The sequence below is a fragment of the Rutilus rutilus genome, assembly GCF_951802725.1.
Source record: "Rutilus rutilus genome assembly, chromosome: 10".
Classification (NCBI taxonomy): Eukaryota; Metazoa; Chordata; class Actinopteri; order Cypriniformes; family Leuciscidae; genus Rutilus; species Rutilus rutilus.
The window spans coordinates 34,242,048-34,264,467 of record NC_140215.1 but is presented as its reverse complement, the minus strand read 5'-3'; the positions used below and the strand labels follow the sequence as shown (position 1 = coordinate 34,264,467).

Below are 22,420 nucleotides of genomic sequence, written 5' to 3'. Positions count from 1 at the left end.
CAAGAGCAGCACACTAAAAATATTACCCACAAGACCCTAGCATGGCGGTGGCAACTATTGTATAACCCAGCACTGCTCACATTTTATTCAGTAAATGTAAAAATCTAGAGGCATAGCTTAATATATTGATTAGTGAAGTCTGTGTTCATTGTAATCTCACCTTTACCGTCCGTCACACCGCGAGAGAGGGAGTTTGGGGCTGAAGAGCATTTCCTAGCCATTCATTTCCTGTCGTTTGCTTTCCAGCTGCGCGAGACATGATTGATGTGGCCATTTAACCTCTGCAAAACCAGATAAACTTAAACTTACTTTGTCTCCAAGTCAAGGGTCACAAAGGCAGGGCCTGGATAGAAAACATGTCAGTGTCTCTCACTTTCTCTTTGTGCTTTTCTCGAGTCATTAAAACCCCACAGCAGCCGTAAATCCGCTTTAGCAGGACGAATATCAAGATTACTGATTATAGAAACATCAAACACTCCTCATCCTCTCAGAAATAAGTGATTATGAGGTGTATATACCGGAGCAAAATGAGAAAACTGAGCAAAATTAGAGAAATTATGACGGCCATCACAGTGTCGTAATTACCAGTGGGAAAAGCTGGATTTATTTGAAACTGGACTTTTTGAGTTGCTGTGACAAATAAAGAAATCATAGCAAACAACGCATGTATTATAGATATAGATATCTTTAGTTGATGGTAAATTAGTATCATGATTGTAAAAATGGGCTGTACAATTTCTGTATGCTTTTTGTGTACTGTTGATGAAGAATTGTTATAAAGCTTCCTGGATAATATCTAAGTGATGGATAATAATGTGACTAGCAATAGCATTTCATTTATAGGAACTTCAAATCAATGGCTAGATTTGATGTATTATACATGAGTATATTTTAGTGTAATTATGGCCCCTGAAAGTGCACTCAGTATTATTATAAAAAGGTATATTATAAAATTAAAGGGATAGTTCACCCAAAAATGAAAATTCTATCATTGTTTACTCACCCTCAAGTTGTTCCAAACCTGTATGAGTTTCTTTGTTCTGCTGAACACAAAGGAAGATATTTGGAAGAATGTTTGTAATCAACAGATCTCGGTCCCCATTGACTTCCATAGTAGGAAAAAAATATACTATGGTAGTCAATGGGGACCGAGATCTGTTTGGTTACAAACATTCTTCCAAATATCTTCCTTTGTGTTCAGCAGAACAAAGAAACTCATACAGGTTTGGAACAACTTGAGGGTGAGTAAATGATGACAGAATTTTCATTTTTGGGTGAACTATCCCTTTAAATAATATTTAAAGTATTTATAAAAATAATCATGGCTACATCCACACCACTAGGTGTCAGTATAAAATGGTGGATGTCTTCCCTGGATGGACTTGAAAGCATCATAACTTATGTTTTTCTCTTTGTTTTTCTCTCTCCAGAGTTACACAGACGTATGATGCAGGTGCTTGTGTGTATTTCTATTTTGCCTTTAATTACCGGGGTCTGAGTGATCCAGTTCATGTCTACGAAAAAGTGGAGGTAAGGACAGCAAGAAAGGTTAGGATTAGCCATCGATCTTTAAACTAACACAACATGTCTCAATATTTACCAGTGAGAGCTAATGAACCTTGTAGCCCTAGCTGATAGATCTAACTAAACATTTATTTCACTACTAAAAAGAAGGGCATCCAAGAACAATTTAAAAGTAAAGACTCGAATGAATCATTTGGTCATCTGACCAATCAGAGCAGAGTAGACCAGTCACAACAGACTTGGACCATCTGACCAATCAGAGCAGCAAAAATGAAATAATTATGATTCTTTAAAATATTAAAAATGATTAACGTCTTGTTTTGCTTCTGTTGTGTAGCATGCGGCCCGGGAGGAGATTCTTGCCAATGGAGGAAGTCTGTCTCACCACCATGGAGGTGAATTACACCACACAGCAGCACGTGACTCATCTGAAATAAAAGAATCTATTCCCTCACTCTAAGCTCTGCTAAACCGAACACACACACACCTCAGCTTCTAGACTCCACTATTCAGCTTTAGAGAATGGTAGCGGTGGGGTCGGGGGTTTGTCCTGGTTTAGTGGGTCTGAGACACATGACTTATCTACATTACCGTCAGCCTGCTGCTAGCTAAACGTCACCAGACTCATTAATCACACACACACACACACACACACACACACACACACACACACACACACACACACACACACACACACACACACACACACAGAGAGAGAGAGATCTGTGTGGGTCGAGTCTTAAATGGACTGATAAAGGAATAGTTCACTCTAAAACTTTGTTTCCGGACTGTTATGTCATTCCAAACTGAATGATTTCTTTCTTTTTTTTGTGGAATGCGAAAGATACAATTCTGAAGTTAAAAATAAGTAAGAAAAGAATATAAAAAGAGTTGTTTAATGCCGAGACCTGATCATTGAGTCCGATTTGTGAATTAATCATTCAAAGATTAGATGCAAAATAACATCTTTTATTTCACAGAAGAGAGAGAATAAAGTCTATTTGAAACGATGTCCAGGGGCCGGTTTCACAAAGATAGACTTTGACTATGGCTTAGATATAGTAGATAGTCAGACTTCAGACCGTTGCACAAAGCACTTAAGACTCTGACTATCTTAAGTAGGACTACACTGCAATGCATTCTGGGTAAAATAAGACACTTTTCAAAACAAAAAACATGGCGGATCAAGTAAGCGCATTCAACCGCTCAGTGCAGTTTACCCCAGCGGAGAATATGTGTTTGTTGGAGGAGTATAACTGGTACAAGGACATTTTACTTGGGAAATTTAGCGGAGAATGTAGTAACAAGAAGAAATGTTTAAATTATGAGCCATTTTCCCTTTTCTTTTGGCTGTTTGTAATGTAACTGATTGTTACTGCTGGTTGCCAAGGTTAACAGAGTCTTAGACCTAAGTTAGCATGGGGGTAAGGTGTCTAATTTTTTGGGTCTAAAGTCAGTCTTTATTTTTGTGAAACAGTCTAACTTGCATTAGACTAGAAGAACAAATTCTAGACTTGTCTAACACTATTTTGAATGAACTATACCTTTAAAATGAGAGAGGAAATGGTGAGCTGATGTTTATAAACTTTCATGACCGCTATCTAAAAGAAAGAAAGCCATGCTGATTGTGTGTGTGTGTGTGTGTGAGGGGGGGTAGTTCTCTGTAATTGTGATTAATAGCAGTACTGCAGTACTATCTGCCTGCCGACAGGCCCTTTTGTCTACACACAATCACAGCATGACAAATGAAGTGAGTGTGTGTGTATCTGGAAAAACAGATGTTGTCTGGGCTGGCGAGGTGGGAGGGCGCAGGAGAGAAACACACAGTTTACTAACCTGTGTTTACCACGGGTCAGAGCTGTGAATACACACGCTTGCCAGACCTCCACTCGCTCTAAACACAAACACGCACGGTTCCTTTGTTGCACACTGACCGTGTGTACGCATCTAAGCAAACTAAACCAACAAAAATATGCCCTTTGAGCCTTGAAAGAACACGTTAAAATAGATGTGCTGCTCTGCTAGAGATAAAGAGTTGAAGAGAGACCGTACAAACAGCCTTTAGTGAGGGAGGTCTGGGTGGAAATAACCTGAACTGATTTGCAAAGCATTTGTCAGTCACTTGACTGAATAACTTTGGTGGGAGATTGAGTTTAATAATGCCCTAGCAAACAGAACTGACTAAAAATGTATTTCACTACAAAACACGAGAATGAATCAGTGAATCATTTGTGTGAAATGAACTGTCCAAGTTTAACCTAGCAACCCTAGGTGATAGAACTAACTAAACATTTACTTCATTATAAAAAGAAGAGCTTCCAAGAATATTCTGAAAGTTATGACTGAAATGAATCAGTGAATTATTTGTGGTGGGGGAGGGGGTGTTATTTGTGTGAATCAGTGAATCATTTGTGTGTTCATTGGAATGAACCATCCAAATTAACTCAGCAAACATAACTAACTGAACATTTATTTCACTGCAAAAAATGAAGGGCTTCAGAGTACATTGTGAAAATAATGAATCAAATGAATCAGTGAATCATTTGTGTGTTTAGGATGTTCATTCAAAGGAACTATCCAAACAAAGTGATTCACTAAAATGAATAAAATATTCCAGTGCTGTCCAGAACAACGATCCCCTCAGTTGTCCTACATGTATAGTAATAGTGATGTGTTTGGACTAATGTGACCGCTCCAAAGTACAATGCTTTTTCTGGTGCCGTGACCCGGATTCTCAGAGTTCCTGTTGGTCTTCGCAGTAGGAGTTTTGTTTTTCGGGTTTGTTTGTTTGACACCACGCAGACATGCTTAAACGTATCTTCTGAGCACAGCATGTGTGAACACACGCCTGAGGAAACACTAACAGCATGTGTGTGTGTGTGTGTGTGTGTTTGTGCAGGTGAAGAGCAGGGGTTATACGAGAGCATCAGCCTCAAACACACTCACACTCCTGAGCTCTTCCTCTTTATTCAGCCATTGTTGGACACACACACCTCTGCTTTTGTCCCTGGCTGTAGTTTCTGCATGTCTCAGCTGTGTGAAAGTGGTTATGAGAGATGAATAGTGACAGGATAGTGATGGAAAGAGAGAGCTGATGGCGAGATGATAGATGTGTAAATTATCTCCGTGATGGAGGCAATGATGCAGTCATGCCTCCTTCTGTTTCTGTCTGTCGCCCAGCAGAGACACACACACACACACACACACACCGCTGGGTGTTTGAGGAGGGGCCGCTCGTGATTGGCTCGTGTGCATTCGGTGGGCCGGCCCTCTGTTCTCTCATGCGAGATGATTGGCTCTGTCGCCACTAGACCTGTTTGCATATGCATGGGTTGGGCGGTTGCCAATAGCGATCTGCCCTGACCCTAAGCTCCGCCCCCTTCTCATACGGTAACGTATTATGACGAAACGCCGTCTGGTCGCTTATCAATCATAGTAAGCATGTGAGAGACAGAATGAGAGACGTCGAGGTTTTCTAAACTGCTGTTCTGACAAATATGCTGTGTGGGATTATATTGACACAACACACATAAAAGGATGTGTCATTGATTTGATGATATGAGAAAGAAATCATAACTCTATTCTATTCTATTCTCTTCAATTCTTGTATTATATTATCAGATTATTTCAATTAAAAAAACAACATTTTATAGATACATGAAGGTGTGAATTATATCTAGGGACCAGCATATCATATTTCATATGTCATCCATCCATCCATCCAGATTTATTAATTATAATGATTAAATAGCAGTAATGATTATAATAATAATAATAATGGATTAATAATGAATATTTAATAACACTTAAATCTAATATTTAATAAAACAGATTTTTTCCTTAATCTAACTTGATTCATCTTTTAAAAACAAAAACTATAATGATATAATGTTTTAATTACAATAATTTAATGATCTTGACTAAACAATTTAATAACACTGTTCAAAGTAATCTTTAGCAAATTTCAAAATTAATATCCATTTTCACACTCTACAATATAATATTGTGATGCCCTAATTCACTTGTAGCATTTTAAATATTTAAGATTTGAGGATTTTATTTTTATTTACTTTTAACAAAATGGTATAGAATGTTAATATCAGCCATTTATCGCCCATATCATGAAATTAGTCTTCAGCTTAAAGGCTTTATATCTTTGTTTGTTTGTTTGTTTGTTTGTTTGTTTGTTTGTTTGTTTGGCCAGTAAGCAACAACCTAACAACCACATAACAACATGATTGATTACCTCAACACAGAACAGCGACGCCCTGGCAACCATCAGTTTTCATATCATTTTATCATGTCATATTTTATGAATAGCAGTTTTAATGATTGGTTATTTAGTATCAATTTATAAGATATAATTTAAAATGTTGTTATAAAGTTGTTTAGCTGATATTGATGTATATGTTTGATAGAGTTTAGTCTGAACATGACAGCAACAGACACAGACAGACAGACAGACAGACACACACACACACACACACACACACACACACACACACACACACACAGACAGCATTCATTCAGACAGACAGACAGACACACACACACACACACACACACACACACACACACACACAGACAGCATTCATTCAGACAGACAGTCAGACAGACAGTCATTCGGACGGACATTAGGACGGACATTAGGACAGTCATTCGGACCAGTCATTCGGACAGACGGACAGCCATTCAGACAGACAGACAGACAGACAGACAGACAGACAGACAGACAGACAGACAGTCAGTCAGTCAGTCAGTCAGTCAGTCAGTCAGCCATTCAGACAGTCAGCCATTCAGACAGTCAGCCATTCAGACAGTCAGCCATTCAGACAGTCAGCCATTCAGACAGACAGTCAGGCAGACAGACAGACAGTCATTCAGACAGACAGTCATTCAGACAGTCAGACAGACAGTCAGACAGACAGTCAGACAGACAGTCAGACAGACAGTCAGACAGACAGACAGGCACAGTCATTCAGACAGACAGACAGGCACAGTCATACAGACAGGCACAGTCATTCAGACAGACAGGCAGGCACAGTCATACAGACAGTCATACAGACAGACAGTCATTCAGACAGTCATTCAGACAGACAGTCATTCAGACAGTCATTCAGACAGACAGACAGACAGACAGACAGCCATTCAGACAGACAGACAGACAGACAGACAGACAGACAGACAGTCAGCCAGTCAGACAGACAGACAGACAGCCAGCCAGTCAGACAGCCAGACAGACAGACAGTCAGACAGACAGACAGACAGACAGACAGACAGCCATTCAGACAGACAGACAGACAGACAGACAGACAGACAGTCAGACAGACAGACAGACAGACAGTCAGACAGACAGTCAGACAGACAGTCAGACAGACAGTCAGACAGACAGCCATTCAGACAGACAGACAGACAGCCAGTCAGACAGTCAGACAGACAGACAGACAGTCAGACAGACAGACAGTCAGACAGACAGACAGACAGACAGACAGACAGTCAGACAGACAGACAGACAGTCAGACAGACAGTCAGACAGACAGACAGACAGACAGACAGACAGTCAGTCAGTCATACAGACAGTCATTCAGACAGACAGTCATACAGACATTCAGACAGACAGACAGACAGACAGTCATTCAGACAGTCATTCAGACAGACAGACAGACATTCAGACAGTCATACAGACAGACAGACAGGCAGGCACAGACAGACAGACAGTCATTCAGAAAGTCATTCAGACAGTCAGTCAGACATTCAGACAGACAGTCATACAGACAGACAGACAGAATGTGAGTTGTGCTGCTGTAGTTTCTCTCCTCTGGGAGTTCAGGGATAATGAGTTTGATAGTCTGCTGCTCTCCATAAATCACATCATGCAAAACATCTCAGCGTTTCAGCAGTGCTGCCCACCGCAGAACATCCATCATCCAACCTCTCTCTCTCTCTCTCTCCCTCTCTCTCTCTCAGTGGGAAAGCTCCGGAAGGAATGGATGAAAGAGAGCGTGTCCGGCGTGGGGCTCGGCGTGCTCAAGTCGGTGAAGGAGTTTGTGGATCCTCAGAACATTTTTGGCAGCAGAAACCTGTTGTAATTCAGCAACACTCATGCGTTTTCTATTATCTCCTAATCATATTTGATTTAAACCTCATATTCCCGTCTTTCACGCACAGTAACACGATAAACCACTCCTCTGTTTCTCATTAACCGCATCACCTTTGACCTCTGACCTCCTCTTCAGTAAGGTGGCAGGGCTCCTCCTGATCACGTGACTTGATTTCTCGCCGGTCTTCCCTTGACTGAACAGGTTTTTGAGACTGTGAGGTCTGTGTCTGGCACTACTGTTGTGTTACTTACATTAGCAGACTGAATTATGCTTTTTAAAGCAGTGTGCCTTCTGTCTGTCTGTCTGTCTGTCTGTCTGTCTGTCTGACACTCCTCTTTCTGGGTGACTCAATGTTTTATTATCCTCTCTTCCTTACTGTACTTTTGCCTTTTCTATTCTTCCGCTCAATAAACTGTGTGTGTCATTTTTTTTTGGAGGGGTGAATCTCATGAAAAATGTCCCAATTGTATTTCACTTCTAAAATCAAAAGGAAAAAAAAAAAAGCACATAAAGCCAATTTTTTTTTCAGCCATTATGAATTTTTGGACAAAAAATATGCACCAAACTTCAAGCAAATATGAAAAAAACTTAATTATGGTAATTAAAAGTATTATTCCTGTAATGAGAATGAGGGAATATTATGGAAGCTTGTTTCCACCACAGAATAAAACATTTAAAAAGAAATTGAGAAAATTATCTCACAATTGCGAGTTTAAATCATGCAATTCTGACTTTATAACACGCAATTATGACTTTGTCACGCAATTCTTACATTAAAAGTCAGAATTGAGAGAGAAAAAGTCACAATTACCTTTTTTATTTTTCATTTTGTGGTGGAAACGAGCTTGCATAGATTATGCATAACTGTCATGGAAATTGGCCTAATATTGCTTAAGTTTTATTCTTAACACTTTATAACAAGGTTTTATTCACCAACATTAGTTAATGCATTAGCTGACATTAATGAACAATACAGAAATGATCATTCTTACATATATTTTTAAAACATTATAACATCAGTAAATGCTTTATGAATTAATGTGAGGTAACAAGGATCGTATATTTATGATATATTTATTTAGTTCATGATACCAACATTAACTAATCTATTGAACCTTATTGTACAGTGTTGTTTTTGTCTTTTGATTCTGGAGGGAAAGACATGTTTTTGTGAGATCGACTCTTTTACGAGGTGCAGTGTGTGTGTTGAGCCTGTAAACGTGTGTGTTGAACAGAGATGTTGTGCTCTGACTGATTCCATCATCTGTATCAAATCTCTCCTTGTGTTTCTGCCAAAGACTGTCAGCATCTCTTCTACTGCAGACTTGCTTCAGCCACACACACACACACACATCTGTGTGTCCTGTATATAAACACGAGCACACGGTTTGGAGAGGATGTTCACCGAAGATCCATCACGATAAATTGTATTTTTTTAACACAACATATGCAAAAAAGCCAGAGATGATCTGAACTGGGATCTAAAACATTATATGTGACTGTTACGTGCTTTGATTTGTATGCGTTCACTCAACTTTAGAGGAAAAAATACGCCTGTCAGAATTCCTCCTCCGTTCGTCTGTTGTCGATTTCCCAGAATGCATCTGGGTTCATTATACTCTGAGAGTCCGTTATGCTTTGGTTTGACGTGGATGATATGTAGGAGAAGCTTTCTTTCAAAGAAATGGTTCACTTAAAACAGAAAATCCTCATTCACTCGCCCTCATGTCGCCTCATCTGTGGGACTCAAAGAGAGATGTTTGGAAGAATGTTCACGCTGCTCTTTTCCAGACCATGGAGAAACAGGAAAAGGATCAAAAGTAGTCCAAACAATATCCCAAGGTATTGATTTGTTTGAGGAACATTCTGAAATTGACATTACAGATAAAAACTTCCCCATTCGCCAAAGCTCTGAAATCTCATTCGCATTTCTGCACATTAAATGGCCGCATCATGACCAGTTATGAGACGCATAAACACTGCTGTTTGCTGTCATTGATGTTATTGAAGGATTTTCCTGGTTTTTATAACAGGGTTTTTCAATTAATTAATGAAATGCGTCTGTGGTAAACAAAACTTTACGATACGATACGATACGATACTTTACGATACTTACAGACGTTTTGCTCTACAACATAAATTATATCGAAAACGCACATTTTGAAGTTGTTTGTTTTAAAAAACGTATGTTTCTAGTAAGTAACAAGATAAGGCAGTTTGGTGTGTGAGTGTGTGTGCAGTTTAACGTCCATGTATCGTCAATTTATGTTTACCACGTGTATTATTCCACTCGTAAATTGAAAAAACCCCATAGGAAAATCTGGAGGGAACCAGATTTCCGGGTTTGGCCGTCATTCCCGCAGGACTCTATTGCAAACGACAAGTCTGATGCTTTCATGTTACTTTTCACATACTGAAAAAACAAACCCCAGCATGAACATTCTTTGCCTTTTTGTGTTTCACAACGATTTTGGAAGGCTTGAATGTTTGGACCTGATGATGAAGTTTTATTTGTGAGTGAACTGTTCCTGAATCCCGAGTGGACGCCGCTCAGACACTAAACTGCTGGATGAAGATCAGATTAAAGTAGTGCGTGGCCTGTGTAACAGGCTCAGACGTCTCACTTTACTACGGTGGCACTTTTGTAAAACATTTAAGCCTAAACAAACAATCCAACAGCCTGGCAGGGTCTTTATTTCCAGACGTCCTGTCAAACAGGGCTGTGATGTCCTGCAGATCCTCTCTCCCGGTTCCCACGTGACACTCGTGCCGTTTATAAAGTGTCAGAGGAGCTTTTTTTTTATGTGTTATGAATCCATCTGCTTCTGGACTATTGTGTTGCTGAAACGCAAAATGAAGGATCTAGAGGAGGTTTCGCTGCCCCTCGGGTTGATTCCTGAATGGTTTCATCATCTAACGTCACTTCAAGAAAAACGACAACCGTATTAACAGATTTTAACTGAAATATAATGAAAGTTTCCCTTGTCTTTCCCTCAAATTTCTTGGTCATGTTTAATATCAGAGTACATTTTTGTCAAAGCTGTTTGTGCAATAAATTAACATGTCAGAACATTTTAGATCTTGTGTCCTCTGTTATTATTGGAAATGTTTTATTAGGTTTGTTGAATTCTGTCTGTCCAATCAGAGGCCTTGCCTCGGGAACGCTTTTCATCTTCAAACCAATCTTGGGTCTTCCGCCGACAGTTTAAATCCCGTCCGGCTAGCGTACTTCCCGTAATGTTCACTCATTAGATCAGTAGATGGTCTTTTGTGGCTGTTTGAACACATTCAAACACATGAGCGTTTACACTATGTGTAACAATCCGGTCGAATGTGTTTTCAACTCTGGAAGTGGTAGAAAGTGGACAAGCTCAAAACATTTTAGACCCCGTTTACTCCTGTATTTAGTGTCGTCCACTTGTGATCCGATCGACCAAACCTCATCTTAAAACCAGCTGTAAACAGTTCCTAAAGCACACTTCCACTTCCTGATGGCTCCAAACTCACTGCCTACTAGTAGACATCCAGACCACACGGCCTAGAAAAGCCAGTCCAAAAACACAATGAACTCGACTCAATCTTTCATTTCCATTGGCTAAAAAGAGTGGAGGCCCTGAAGAAATCTGGAAATGTGATTTTAATTATTTTAGTATTTAAAACTGTGCTTGAAGTGGAAAAATACAATATATACAAGAGGTTCTACATTATCAAGTCAGTCCCTGAATATTGATTACATTTCAAATAATTGTAACTAACCTGATCATATTCATTATATTAATGTAGAATATAGACAAACCTTATATTACTGTAATTGTCTAGATTGGCGATATGTTTAATCTGCCCTATATTAAAATAACTTTTTTTTTTTTTTTTTTTAATAAATAGCAGAACATCTGTAATCTATCAATTACTATAATTCAAAGGGACATCAGAAACCACAAATCTCTACTCTTAAGGCTATACATGTCACAATCAGCTGCTGGGTCATTTAGTAGAACGAAATAATGACATGATGTTTCTCCGTTTCTGTCTCTCTGATCAGCAGTTTAAATTAGTGTATTAAATGTCTGTCACTGCACTGTAAAACATATGTATTTTTATGATTTATCACAACTTTTCACATCTTTTTTTTAAAATCATCTTAGGTTAACAAACGTTTAAATAACAAAATATGTTGAGTTTCTGTTGAATAAACTAATCTCTTTCTTTGTATCAACTAAAATTTTAGTTTAAAGTCCCCCTGTAGTCAATAATGTTATCCCTTAAAACTCATCTTTGACCAAAATTACATATTTAAATGTTTTTTTCTTGAAATCAATTACTTCATGCCTTTAAATAGCTTGAATGTAACTCTACACCCTTGCCTCATTTAGAATAATTGGTTCTATGAATATGCATATGAGCCCCGCCTCCACTCACTCACAGCCGCTCAGAGATCCGTGGAAGGAAGGCAGGAAGCTGTCTCTCGCGCCGTGGACCGTTAAAATATTAGTTGGCCACGTGAAAGGAAGGAAGCGCAAACAAAAAGCAAGCAGGACGAGCGCTTCCTGCAGCACAGAGCAACCTCATCGCCGGGGTCTACCATTTTTTCCCCATTTACACAATGAGTTGTGTAAATCGTGGAACAAGCTACACACTTCTCGTTTGTCCAACCCCCCAGTTGTAGACTACAGCAAGATCGTGGGGAGAGAGAATATTGGTTATGGGATGATGCCTCGGGTGAAAGAGCCATTGGTTAGCCCGACGTTGCGTCATCCCTAAAGACCCCGGTGCTGCCCACCTCGCCATCACTCTGCTCCCCGGAGTTCTGGAGAGGGTCCGTCACGACGGGGTCTGTCTACAGCTTGTAGCCCCATTGTGGCCGGCCTGAGTATGGTTCTCGGACATAGTATTGCTCCTAGAAGTCTCTCCATGGGAGATTCCCATCATGAGGGACCTGCTTTCGCAGGCAAAGGGCTCAATGTTCCACCCTTGGCCAGAGCTATGGAAACTGTGGGTCTGGCCCCTGAGGGGAACAGTACCGAGATGCTGGCCTGTCAGCAGGAGTAGCCGAGACCAAACTCAGCTCCAGAGCTCCCTCCACGAGGAAATTGTACGACCTAAAATGGAATGTTTTCACCATTTGGTGTAGAGAGCGTGAGGTGGACCCAGTTAACTACCTGGTGACTTCAGAGCTGGAGTTCCTTCAAGATCGCTTCTCTGCTGGTCTTACCCCGTCCACACTCAAGGTGAGTACACAGAGTGTACGTGGCTGCCATTGTGGCTTTCCTCACTCCTCTGGGTGATGGGCCTTTGGGGAGACATCAGCTGGTCGTACGTTTCCTCCGTGGGGCTTGGAGGATGAGACCTGCGGCTCGTACCAGAGTTCCCACATGGGATCTGGCGGTGGTTCTCGAAGATCACTTCTCTAAAAAGAGTAGGAGATCTTCAGGCCCTCTCTATATCTCCGGAGTGCCTGGAGTTTGCTCCTCCGGAAATATTAAGGCTATCTTGCATCGCAGGCCGGGCTATGTGCCTAAGGTGCCTTCTAATGTGGCACGGTCTACGGTTCTGCAGGCATGCCATCCTCCACCTCACAAGATGGCGGATGACGAGAGACTTCATTTGCTCTGCCTTGTCGGAGCTCTCAAGATTTATGTTCAGCGGTCTTCTTGATGGTGGAAGTAGGACCATTTGCTGGTGTATTTTGGGTCACCCAAGAAGGGGGTGCGAAATACGGGGGGGGGGGGGGGGTCCGTATTGGGCCCCCCCAACAAAGGGGGTCTCAAATTTTAAAGGGGGTCTCAAATTTTGTAAAAAATAAAATAAAATATAATGTTGTCAACAGTGTTGATTTCGTTAACGAAAACTATGCCGAAAAATTTACATTGACGACCTTTTTTCCCAAAAAAAGACGAGACTGAAATGTGAAAACACAGACAAGTAAGCTGGAGATCCACAATCTTCATTTGAGATTTTCTACTTAAATGAAAGTGTTATTCAGTCGGTCTGTTTTCTGTCACGTGCCGTTTGCGCTGTTTGTGCGAACAAAATGCAGGCTGATATTGTCACATCATGATCGGTCATACTGCAGGCTCTCATTTGCAAGCGCACTGATACCTGCCATTTATTCAGTTGATTGCTCTTGTAAGTGTGCCAGATTGGTGCCAATTATTGTCCTGTCTGCATTGTAATGCACAACTTTGCCTCTCCTTGTTATAAAACAACGTGCATCCAAACAACTTTAGCCAATGCAACCTCCTATGTCAGTGTTGCTTTACGAATACTATAGCATATCGGATTATCAAACATTGTTAAGTGTGTGTGTTGTCATGTAGGCTGTAGACTGATTGTCTTGGCTTGCATCCATGAAATATTGTAATGTTATAGGACTACTGCATATTGAGAAAATTTTGATCGGTATTGCGCAACAATCAGGAGATGGCGACCCCCCTGAATATTGATGGGTATTTCGCACACTGGCTCCCGGCCTCCAAACAGACCATCAGCAACAGGATAGTTCAGGCTATTTCCTTGGCCTATCCGGTGTGCATCTTGCCTTGGGCTCATTCAACCAGAGGAATGGCGTCCTCTAGAGCCTCTCAGGGGCCCCTATCCAGGGAGTATGTGATGCAACTGGGCCACTCCGCACACATTCATGAGATTTTATAGTCTGAACCTTCCTTCAATGCCAGGTGCACGAGTGCTCTTGTCCTAAGTGTGCCTGTGACAGCTTCACACTAGGACAGGCAGGGCTCGTTGTGGCATAGTGGGTATTTGTCCTCCACTTTGAGCACTGGTTTAAAATTATTGTAATCTATGGACACTCACAGTCTCTGTAATAGGTTTTCAGCTGCAGATCATTGTGTAATATGACCACACGGTGTCACTGTTGAGTGGCGTCTGTCTGTCCTACAGGATGAGCCCATGAGCACATTTGGGATGTTACTCCTTATGCAACACATCTGATCACACCTGACTAATGAACTGAACTCATTTGTGCTTCATGACCTGAGTTATGTGTGTCAGGTTAGTGTGACGTCTAAAATGAGCAGTGCTGCAGGGCCGCAGTTTCATCGCAGCCTTGCCTTTATATTTCTGAATCATTTTCAGCATAGAAGCTGCTGTGAAACAAACCATCCAACTCTGAGATGAATCACAACATTACAATCTGAGATCTGAGCAACAACAACAAAAATACTCTGAAGCATGCAAATTATTTAATTGAGAACTGTTTTTTTATTATTTTTTTTTTATAAGTTATCATTAACAGAATGATTATCTTATCAGCGACATCAGAACTCAGGTTAGTTCTGTTTTTACAGGTTTATAAATGAACATTTAAAATCTGAAGTCCCCCTGTGGTCAATAATTGTATCCCTTAAAACACATATTTGATCACCAAAATGACACATTTAAGCGTTTTTTTTTTCTTGAAAAAAATGTCTTAATGGCTTAATATACTGTAGCTTGAATGTAAATCGACACTTGCCTCATTTAGTTTACGCGGTTCTATAAATATGCAAATGAGCCCCGCCTCCACTCACTCACTCAGCTCAGAGATCCACTCGTTGACGATCACACGTTGATCTGATTGGTTACAAGGTAGTTTGTGACGTCAGAAACACCAGCGATTCCTGTCTCATGTTCCCCTTGTCTTGTGTGGACTTTTGTCATTTCCTGTCCTGTGCCATGTTTTGTAGTCCTTTGTAGTTTTTCTTGTTTATTAGTCTCCTCAGGTGTCTCTGATTAACCACGCCCCCTTGTTATCTTGTTTGCCTGTGTATTTAAGCCCTGTGTCTAGTTCAGTCTTTGTGAGTTGTGAGATGTTGTATGTTGGTTGTTCTGTTCCCGAGTCTGAATTTGTCAAGTTTTGAGTTTATTTAATTAAAGACTACTGCTGCACGAGGATCCTGCTTCCTCCTGTTTCAACCGCATCGTTACAATTTGAGACAATTTGATTGGTTCACTGCAGTTTTAAGGAGAAAATACTCAGCAATGGTGTCGACTTATGAATTTACACATGGTTTGTCTTAAAGCATATTAAAAACACCACATAGACATATAAACAACATTAAAAGCTGGATTTTCACCACAGGGGGACTTTAAAAATGATAAATCTTTATATTATGTGCCAGAGAAACAAGCACACAGAGTCTTTGGTATAAGTTCTTTAGAATGGATCTTTACAATTTTCCATTTTTGCGGAAGCTCTGTATATTTCTATGGCATCGCTGTTGAAGAGTAATTAGCTGGTGAAGTGGATTTACTTACTGTAGAGTTAATGAAAGTTATCATGATCATTGTAATGTTTGAAGATTTTAAACCGAGCGGTTCATTCATAAATCTGTAAGATCTTACCTTCATGCTGTGGAAACACAAACCGGAAGCGCTGAAAAGGGGCGGAGCTACATAAGCTCTATACAGGCAAAGCAAATGTGATTTAGTTCAGTGATCTAATGTCAGACCAACTGCGTGAAGTTTACACCTGCATTTTCCAGACTAATCGCAGAAATCTCCGACTCATTATTACTAGCAGCACGTTTATTTGAATCGGACAGTTTACACTTCCAGAAATCATGCTTCAGGATTCTCCAGAAAAAGGAGAGTTGGACCAAGAGAACAAGACAATTCAAGACAGCCTCATCACTTACATAACGCCTCAGAGAAGAGTCCAACAGTGGTAACAGCAATAGCCAATTCTCCAAGAAATCATTCGGAATAATGTAAAACATTCGGAATAATGCAGTTACACAATATGAAAGTATTCCTCCCCACTGATGCAACAGCTGCTTTCATGCAGGTACAATAAATCAAGTACTGAATAATGAAGTACGGGTGAATCTTATTACAGCTCGACTGTTCAGACACTTCTTCATGCAACTCAATTTTACTCTCCATCAATTGGCATTTTATCTTCAGTTTCCCGAGAGCATGTGGACTTTTAGCAGCACGAGGAGGCTTTCGAAACCACAACACATTATCAAAGTGCAGTCACATATGACACAAATCAGGACATGAAGGAGCGTGAGACAGGGAAGAAAACAAGATTCTGATCCAGGTAAATATGTGTGGTTATATGTGGATTGTAGCTGCCCTTCTGTGGTGGAGGGAGACTTCACTCTTAGGACAAAAGGTTCAGTGAGGTTCTGTTCAGAACTCTAGGGTTCCTGACTCAATTTTATGCCAAAAAGGTTCTATATTAGATGAAATGTCTTAATACTTTCGTTTAACAGGTTATTGCATTTTTTTTTTCTAGTTTATAAAGTATGTTTGCAAGCTGTTTAATCCGTTCCATTTAAAGGGGTCATGACATGAGAAATCAAATTTGCCTTGATATTTTGACACTGTGCCATTAAAGCATCCTGCAAGTTTCATAGCTCAAAACATCCGCCTCATTATAATCAGAGCATTTATTTAATCAAGCTGTGATGTCACATCCGCAAAAACATTTGCATATGCCCGCCTCCTGAGCAAGACATCGACGAATAGTTTTACATCATCGCATTATAGGCTCTGCCCACTTAACGGCTGGCATTTGCCTACAGTGGATGTGAGTGTCACGTCAAAAGCAAACAGAAGCCATTATAATCACTGACGCTGTCTACGCTGAGACAGTATAGAGATGTGTGTTCAGCTTCTGACATACTTTTGCTTTCATCCAGTTTAAACGTCTCGTTTCCGTCTCTGTTTTTTTTAATGTTATTTATAGGATTATATGTTTGTTCGAAGCGTTTTGTTTTGTGAACGAGGCACAGTGTAATGGAGAGTTCAATGAAACTTTGATTGACAGATGAAGCAGCAACTGTACTGGATCTGACAGCAGCTGCATCACAAACCGTAGTTAAAGGATTTCATAATGTTTTGTCTGTAAATGATGGTTTTATATGGATAATGTTTTCAAAACACTTACTCGCGTGCAATAGCGAGAGGGCGTTGATACTGTTTCCAATGCAATGACGTTAGCCAATCATAACAGTGGTCGTTTACTGACAAGTTTTAAAGGAGCCGCGCTTTAAAACTGATCATTTCAGACAGAGGGGCAGAATGAGGGTTGAAAATAATTGTTTTTCTGCATTTTGTTTGTGCAAAAAAACTTTATAAATTAACCTATTATAAAAATTATAAAGGAACATTAAAATAAAATAAAATAAAAAATCCATTTCATGACCCCTTTAATCAAAATAAAAAGATCAGTTAAAACCAAATGAATTAATCAGAAGTAAATCCATAAAATGAATCTCCTAAAAGGTTCTATATGAAGTGCCTGACGGAACCCTGTAAGATTCCATTTAGAACCTTCTCTTCTAAGAGTGTTGGAAGTGCAGATTTATCATAGTACATGTCTGATCACAGTAAATGAATGAACAGCAACTTAAAAACTTGTATAATTACGTCTTACAGTATATAAATTTAGCTTAGAAAGCCGGCTCACAAGTTTCTCCCTACAGCCAGTCCATCCATGACAACCCAAATAAGGGTTTCTTTTCCCAAAATACTACGGTATAGTTATAGAATTCGTCCCTTCACTCGGGAAAACAGAAAATAAAAAGAATGGATAATGAGCATCCAGTTGTGTAGAGAATCTGCATTTAGATTTAAAGATATTTGGAAGATTTTCTCCAACTGTGAACTTTTGTATGTCATACATAAACCTGACAAATGTGGTGTTAGACATCCCGAGTTGTGATGACCAGTGAAACCCTAAAGGAAAAAGCATTCTGAACTTGAATTTAACAGTTGTACTGTGTTATTGAATATGAAATATCCATAAACCAGCTGGATGTAATGCTGGTAAATGTCCATGGTACTGTGCTTTTGTATGTTGATGAATCTCACAAAGAAATGAAAAGTGAATCAATGATCATGATGAAATAAAAGAAAAAATCTTTACTGTAATTACTATATTATTACTATTGTTGTGTGTTATTATTATTAAGCATTCAGATTAAAAATATAAATACTAATGATAACTGTGACCAGACAGGATGATCCTTATAACTGTATTATAATGAGAATCTAAATAGAATCATCAAAAATAATGAGAATTACAAACAAAAGCAAAAGTACAACATCTGGACACATTGTGCTTGTCGGGAAAATGTTGTAATGCAAAAAAATCTTTCTGTCCTCTATGCAAATCTAGGCTTTCTTATTTCTTCCCTTCTGGGGTGAAACATATGACTGGAGATGTTCTCGATTCATCCAGCTGGGGATGAGAACAGGATGAAGTGAATGCGTGTGTGTGTATCGAAGAAGATTTTTTCACTTAGTAAAGGCACATACATGTCTCAGATTAGACTGACAATTTCACAAGATCACTAATGAAAAAAGGTGACTGACAAAAGCAGTCTGAAGTTAGTAGTCGGTCCAGATCTGCAGACATTTCCCACACATTTTATGGGAAAAGCAGTGGAATTCTGTGGAAGAGAGTAATGCACTTCTATAGTAGCTGAAAATTTGACAAAATATTTAATAACCAAACATGCAAGGGGGTGGAAGATGTGCAGGAGTCCTGTGTGGATCTGCAGGGTGTGTGTGGGCCTGTGATGAGTAAAGTTGGGTTTGAGGTAATCCAGTACACAGAGATGAGAGGATGAAGATGCTCTCTCACACCACGGCTGCGTCTGAAATCACACACTCTCTGAGTAGGTACTTCTTTTGAACAAGTAATTACCTCGTGACCATTAAATATAGTATGAATGTGTGCAGCATAAAATCCAGACGGACTATGTCCACCATGTTGTCACTGTCACGTGACCAACGCTTCCCTGCCATTCATAACTCCTCTCCCGTGGCCTCATGGGATAGTAAAGTGTCCATTGAATGCACACTTAAAGGTGCAGTGTGTATAATTTATGAGGATCTACCGTCAGAAATGCATTATAATATACATAACTATGTTTTGAGTGGTGTATAAAGACCTTACTTAATGAACCGTTATGTTTTTATTACCTTAGAATGAGCCATTTGTATCTACACACACCGCGGGTCCCCTTACACGTTAAGTCGCCATTTTGTTTCTACAGTGGCCCTAAACGGACAAACTTCTCTACAGAGCGCGTTTCGTCGTTTCGTGTTTTTAGAGGAAACTTGCACCGTCACTACGTTGAATACGCACAAAGAAGAAGTAGAAGTAGTAACGTTAGTAGTGAAATTTAAACAAAAGGAGGACCACATGTATTATTTTGCACAAGAGCCATCAGAGGGTCAATCTTTGTCGGCAAAGAAAAGAAAACATGATGCAGTCAGACGAAGTCGTGACAGACGATGGCAGAAATCCCGGATTAACATCGGTGTGGCTTTTTCCAGATGGAAGATGCTGATGTAGGAAAAATGTTGACGACGGCGAAGTTGCCTGTTTTCTGCTGGACAATTTTAAGTTAGTCCAACTTCAGCAATGTAACGTTAAGTGAAAACTGTTGTATGCAAAAAAAAACTAGCTAAAGTCAGCGAATAAAACACTGACACAATGATGAACAAGTAACAATAATATTCGCAATAACATCGTTTTACTGAATAATTAAGTAAATATAATTTCTTATTCTATCTTTGTAAAATAACCTCGTTGCTTGACTGGCCACTCTCTGCTGTCTCAGACGACGACATGTTTGTCCTGTTTTGGCCACCGTAGCTTCTTCGAAAGGGCGGAGTGAGCGGTGGACTGAGCCGTTAGCTGCAATTCGCAACCGAACCGCTAGATGCCGCTAAAATCTACACACTGCACCTTTAAGAATCTCACTGGAAGTAGAAGCTCATCCGGGGACTTCTCGCTTGCTGTTTTTCGAATACTATACTACGCTTGTCACATACTGTTTTTCACAAACTATATAGTTGGGAAGTGTGTGATTTAAGACGCAGCCCTAGTCTGAGCTGCTTCATGAGGTTAAAACAGCCAGGGAATCGAAGGCCTGTTTCACTCCAGCAACAGCACACTCACAGCGTTCGTCTACGTCACAGAACTGTGGCTCTGAGTTTCAGGGTTACTACGTTAAAGTCCCTGTAAAGGCAATTCTAAAAAAAAATTCTAAACACATTAGAAATGTTAGAAATGTATTACTAAAACATATTACAAAGACTGTGAACTGTGAAGTACTGAATTGTCGAGTTAGACCGTTAAACAGTTTTTCACCATTGCTGTGTTCCGGATTTTTTGGGCGGGGCTAAAACGGGGGCTCGATGACGCACTGAAGCCCCTGAGCTCCTGGACACGCCCCTACTTGATGACGCACTGGATCCCCTGACGCTGCCCCTCCCCTAACAATATAGCACATTCATATCAGTTTGCCGATCGCGAGTTACTGTCAGTACTAGTACAGCCTACAGTTTGCTAGGTAGCTATGCCTTCGTCACGGAAATGCGTACTACCTGGATGCGATCACGTACAAAACAGATCGGTGTCCTTATTTAAATTTACGAAAAACGATCACATCAAGAAGAGGTGGATTAATTTTGTGAAGAGCCACCTTGATGGACAGCTGAGGATCACCGCCAAAACCCGCCTCTGTAGTGATCATTTTACACGGGATAGTTTTATAAACTTCATCATTTTTCCTCATTCCTCAACCAAATCATCCTCCCGTCGCGCCGACAACTGGTGCCATCGTCGGCAGTGCGAGCCCACCAATGAGTGTAAGTTGCCTTGTGTGCTTATGTTATAATTATAGTAGGTAACGTTAGTCCAGGCTCGAACATGGCTTTGTAAAACCTAGGAGCATCCATTCCGGCTGTAGAGGTGACAGTTGAGTGTGGCGAGTCGGCGACGGCAGCTTTCCCGCGAGTGGGCGTGGTTTCAGCGCAGCCAGCGGACACGCCCCCAGCGTTTGAGAGCAGAGATTACTGCTCATTTTTTCAAGATTTTGATAGCTTATTTTATGTACTTGCTGGCTTTTTTTGTCATTCAAATTTGGCTGGGTGGCTAATAACACGTTTCTGTGGTGTGACAAACTCAGAACACATACTTAATTTTGACTTTACAGGGACTTTAAGTGTTTCCTTTAATAACTGCCATCATTTATGAAACGGTCATCGGCAGGCAGTCACACAAAGCTGTCGTATGGCTTCAGGAATGTAGCACACAAGTTATATAAATTACTTTTATAGTACTTTTAAGGCCTGTTTATTCCAATGATGATAACTATAACGATAAAGATATAGTTGTAAAAATTGTCCACAACAATTTTTGTGCAAAAAAAAAAAAAGTTTGTTTTTTTTAGCTGATGAACAATAAAAACATTGACAATCAGAATCCATCCTGCTTTAAAGAGCATGAGCATTTACAGCGGCAGACGACAAAACTGCAGCACGTGCTTATAATCAACAGAACGTTACTGTCCGTTGGTGTGGACGCTAATATAGCTATCATTATAGTTATCGTTCTTGGAGTGAACGGGCTTTAAGGGTGCTTTTGTGTTCTTCTGACGACATGGACAAGAGCGACCAGTACAATTCTTCAAAACATCTTTTGTGTTCCACAGAAGAAAGAAAGTCATACCTGGAACATCACAAGTGTGAGTAAACGACAGAACTTTCACTTTTCATGACGGATGCCGTTGATTTGCTGCGTGAAGTGAAACAGGCCCAAGACTTGAGGAAAAAAACATGATGATAAAGTATGAACTAGAGAGAACTGTGATGTGTGCGATGCATGCATTATCATGGGGGTTTTACCAAGGCACAGAGTACAGCGCTGGAGCGGATTTGCATCGCAAGCATCGCCAAGAGCACAAACCCCTGATCCTGGAATAAATACATCAGCTATAACAAGAAAGGCAAAAAATACAGTCAAATCCTGCATTAGTCATTCCTTCACATGA

At 40.2% G+C, this 22,420-nt stretch overlaps 2 protein-coding genes across 2 annotated transcripts in view; one reads left to right on the top strand and one right to left on the bottom strand.

Annotated features, from left to right (window-relative positions):
- Positions 1-10,697, top strand: part of agps (alkylglycerone phosphate synthase) — a 49,292-nt gene extending 38,595 nt beyond the window's left edge. The window contains exons 18-20 of the mRNA XM_084421232.1: positions 1,431-1,530; positions 1,862-1,919; positions 7,492-10,697. Of these exons, the coding sequence (XP_084277358.1) occupies positions 1,431-1,530; positions 1,862-1,919; positions 7,492-7,613 (280 nt within the window). The 3' untranslated portion in view covers positions 7,614-10,697. The remainder of the gene's footprint in view (positions 1-1,430; positions 1,531-1,861; positions 1,920-7,491) is intronic.
- Positions 10,698-16,175: 5,478 nt separating this feature from the next.
- Positions 16,176-22,420, bottom strand: part of pde11a (phosphodiesterase 11a) — a gene marked incomplete at its 5' end in the record, with an annotated part of 85,906 nt that continues 79,661 nt past the window's right edge. Inside the window, one exon of the mRNA XM_084421231.1 lies at positions 16,176-22,361. The remainder of the gene's footprint in view (positions 22,362-22,420) is intronic.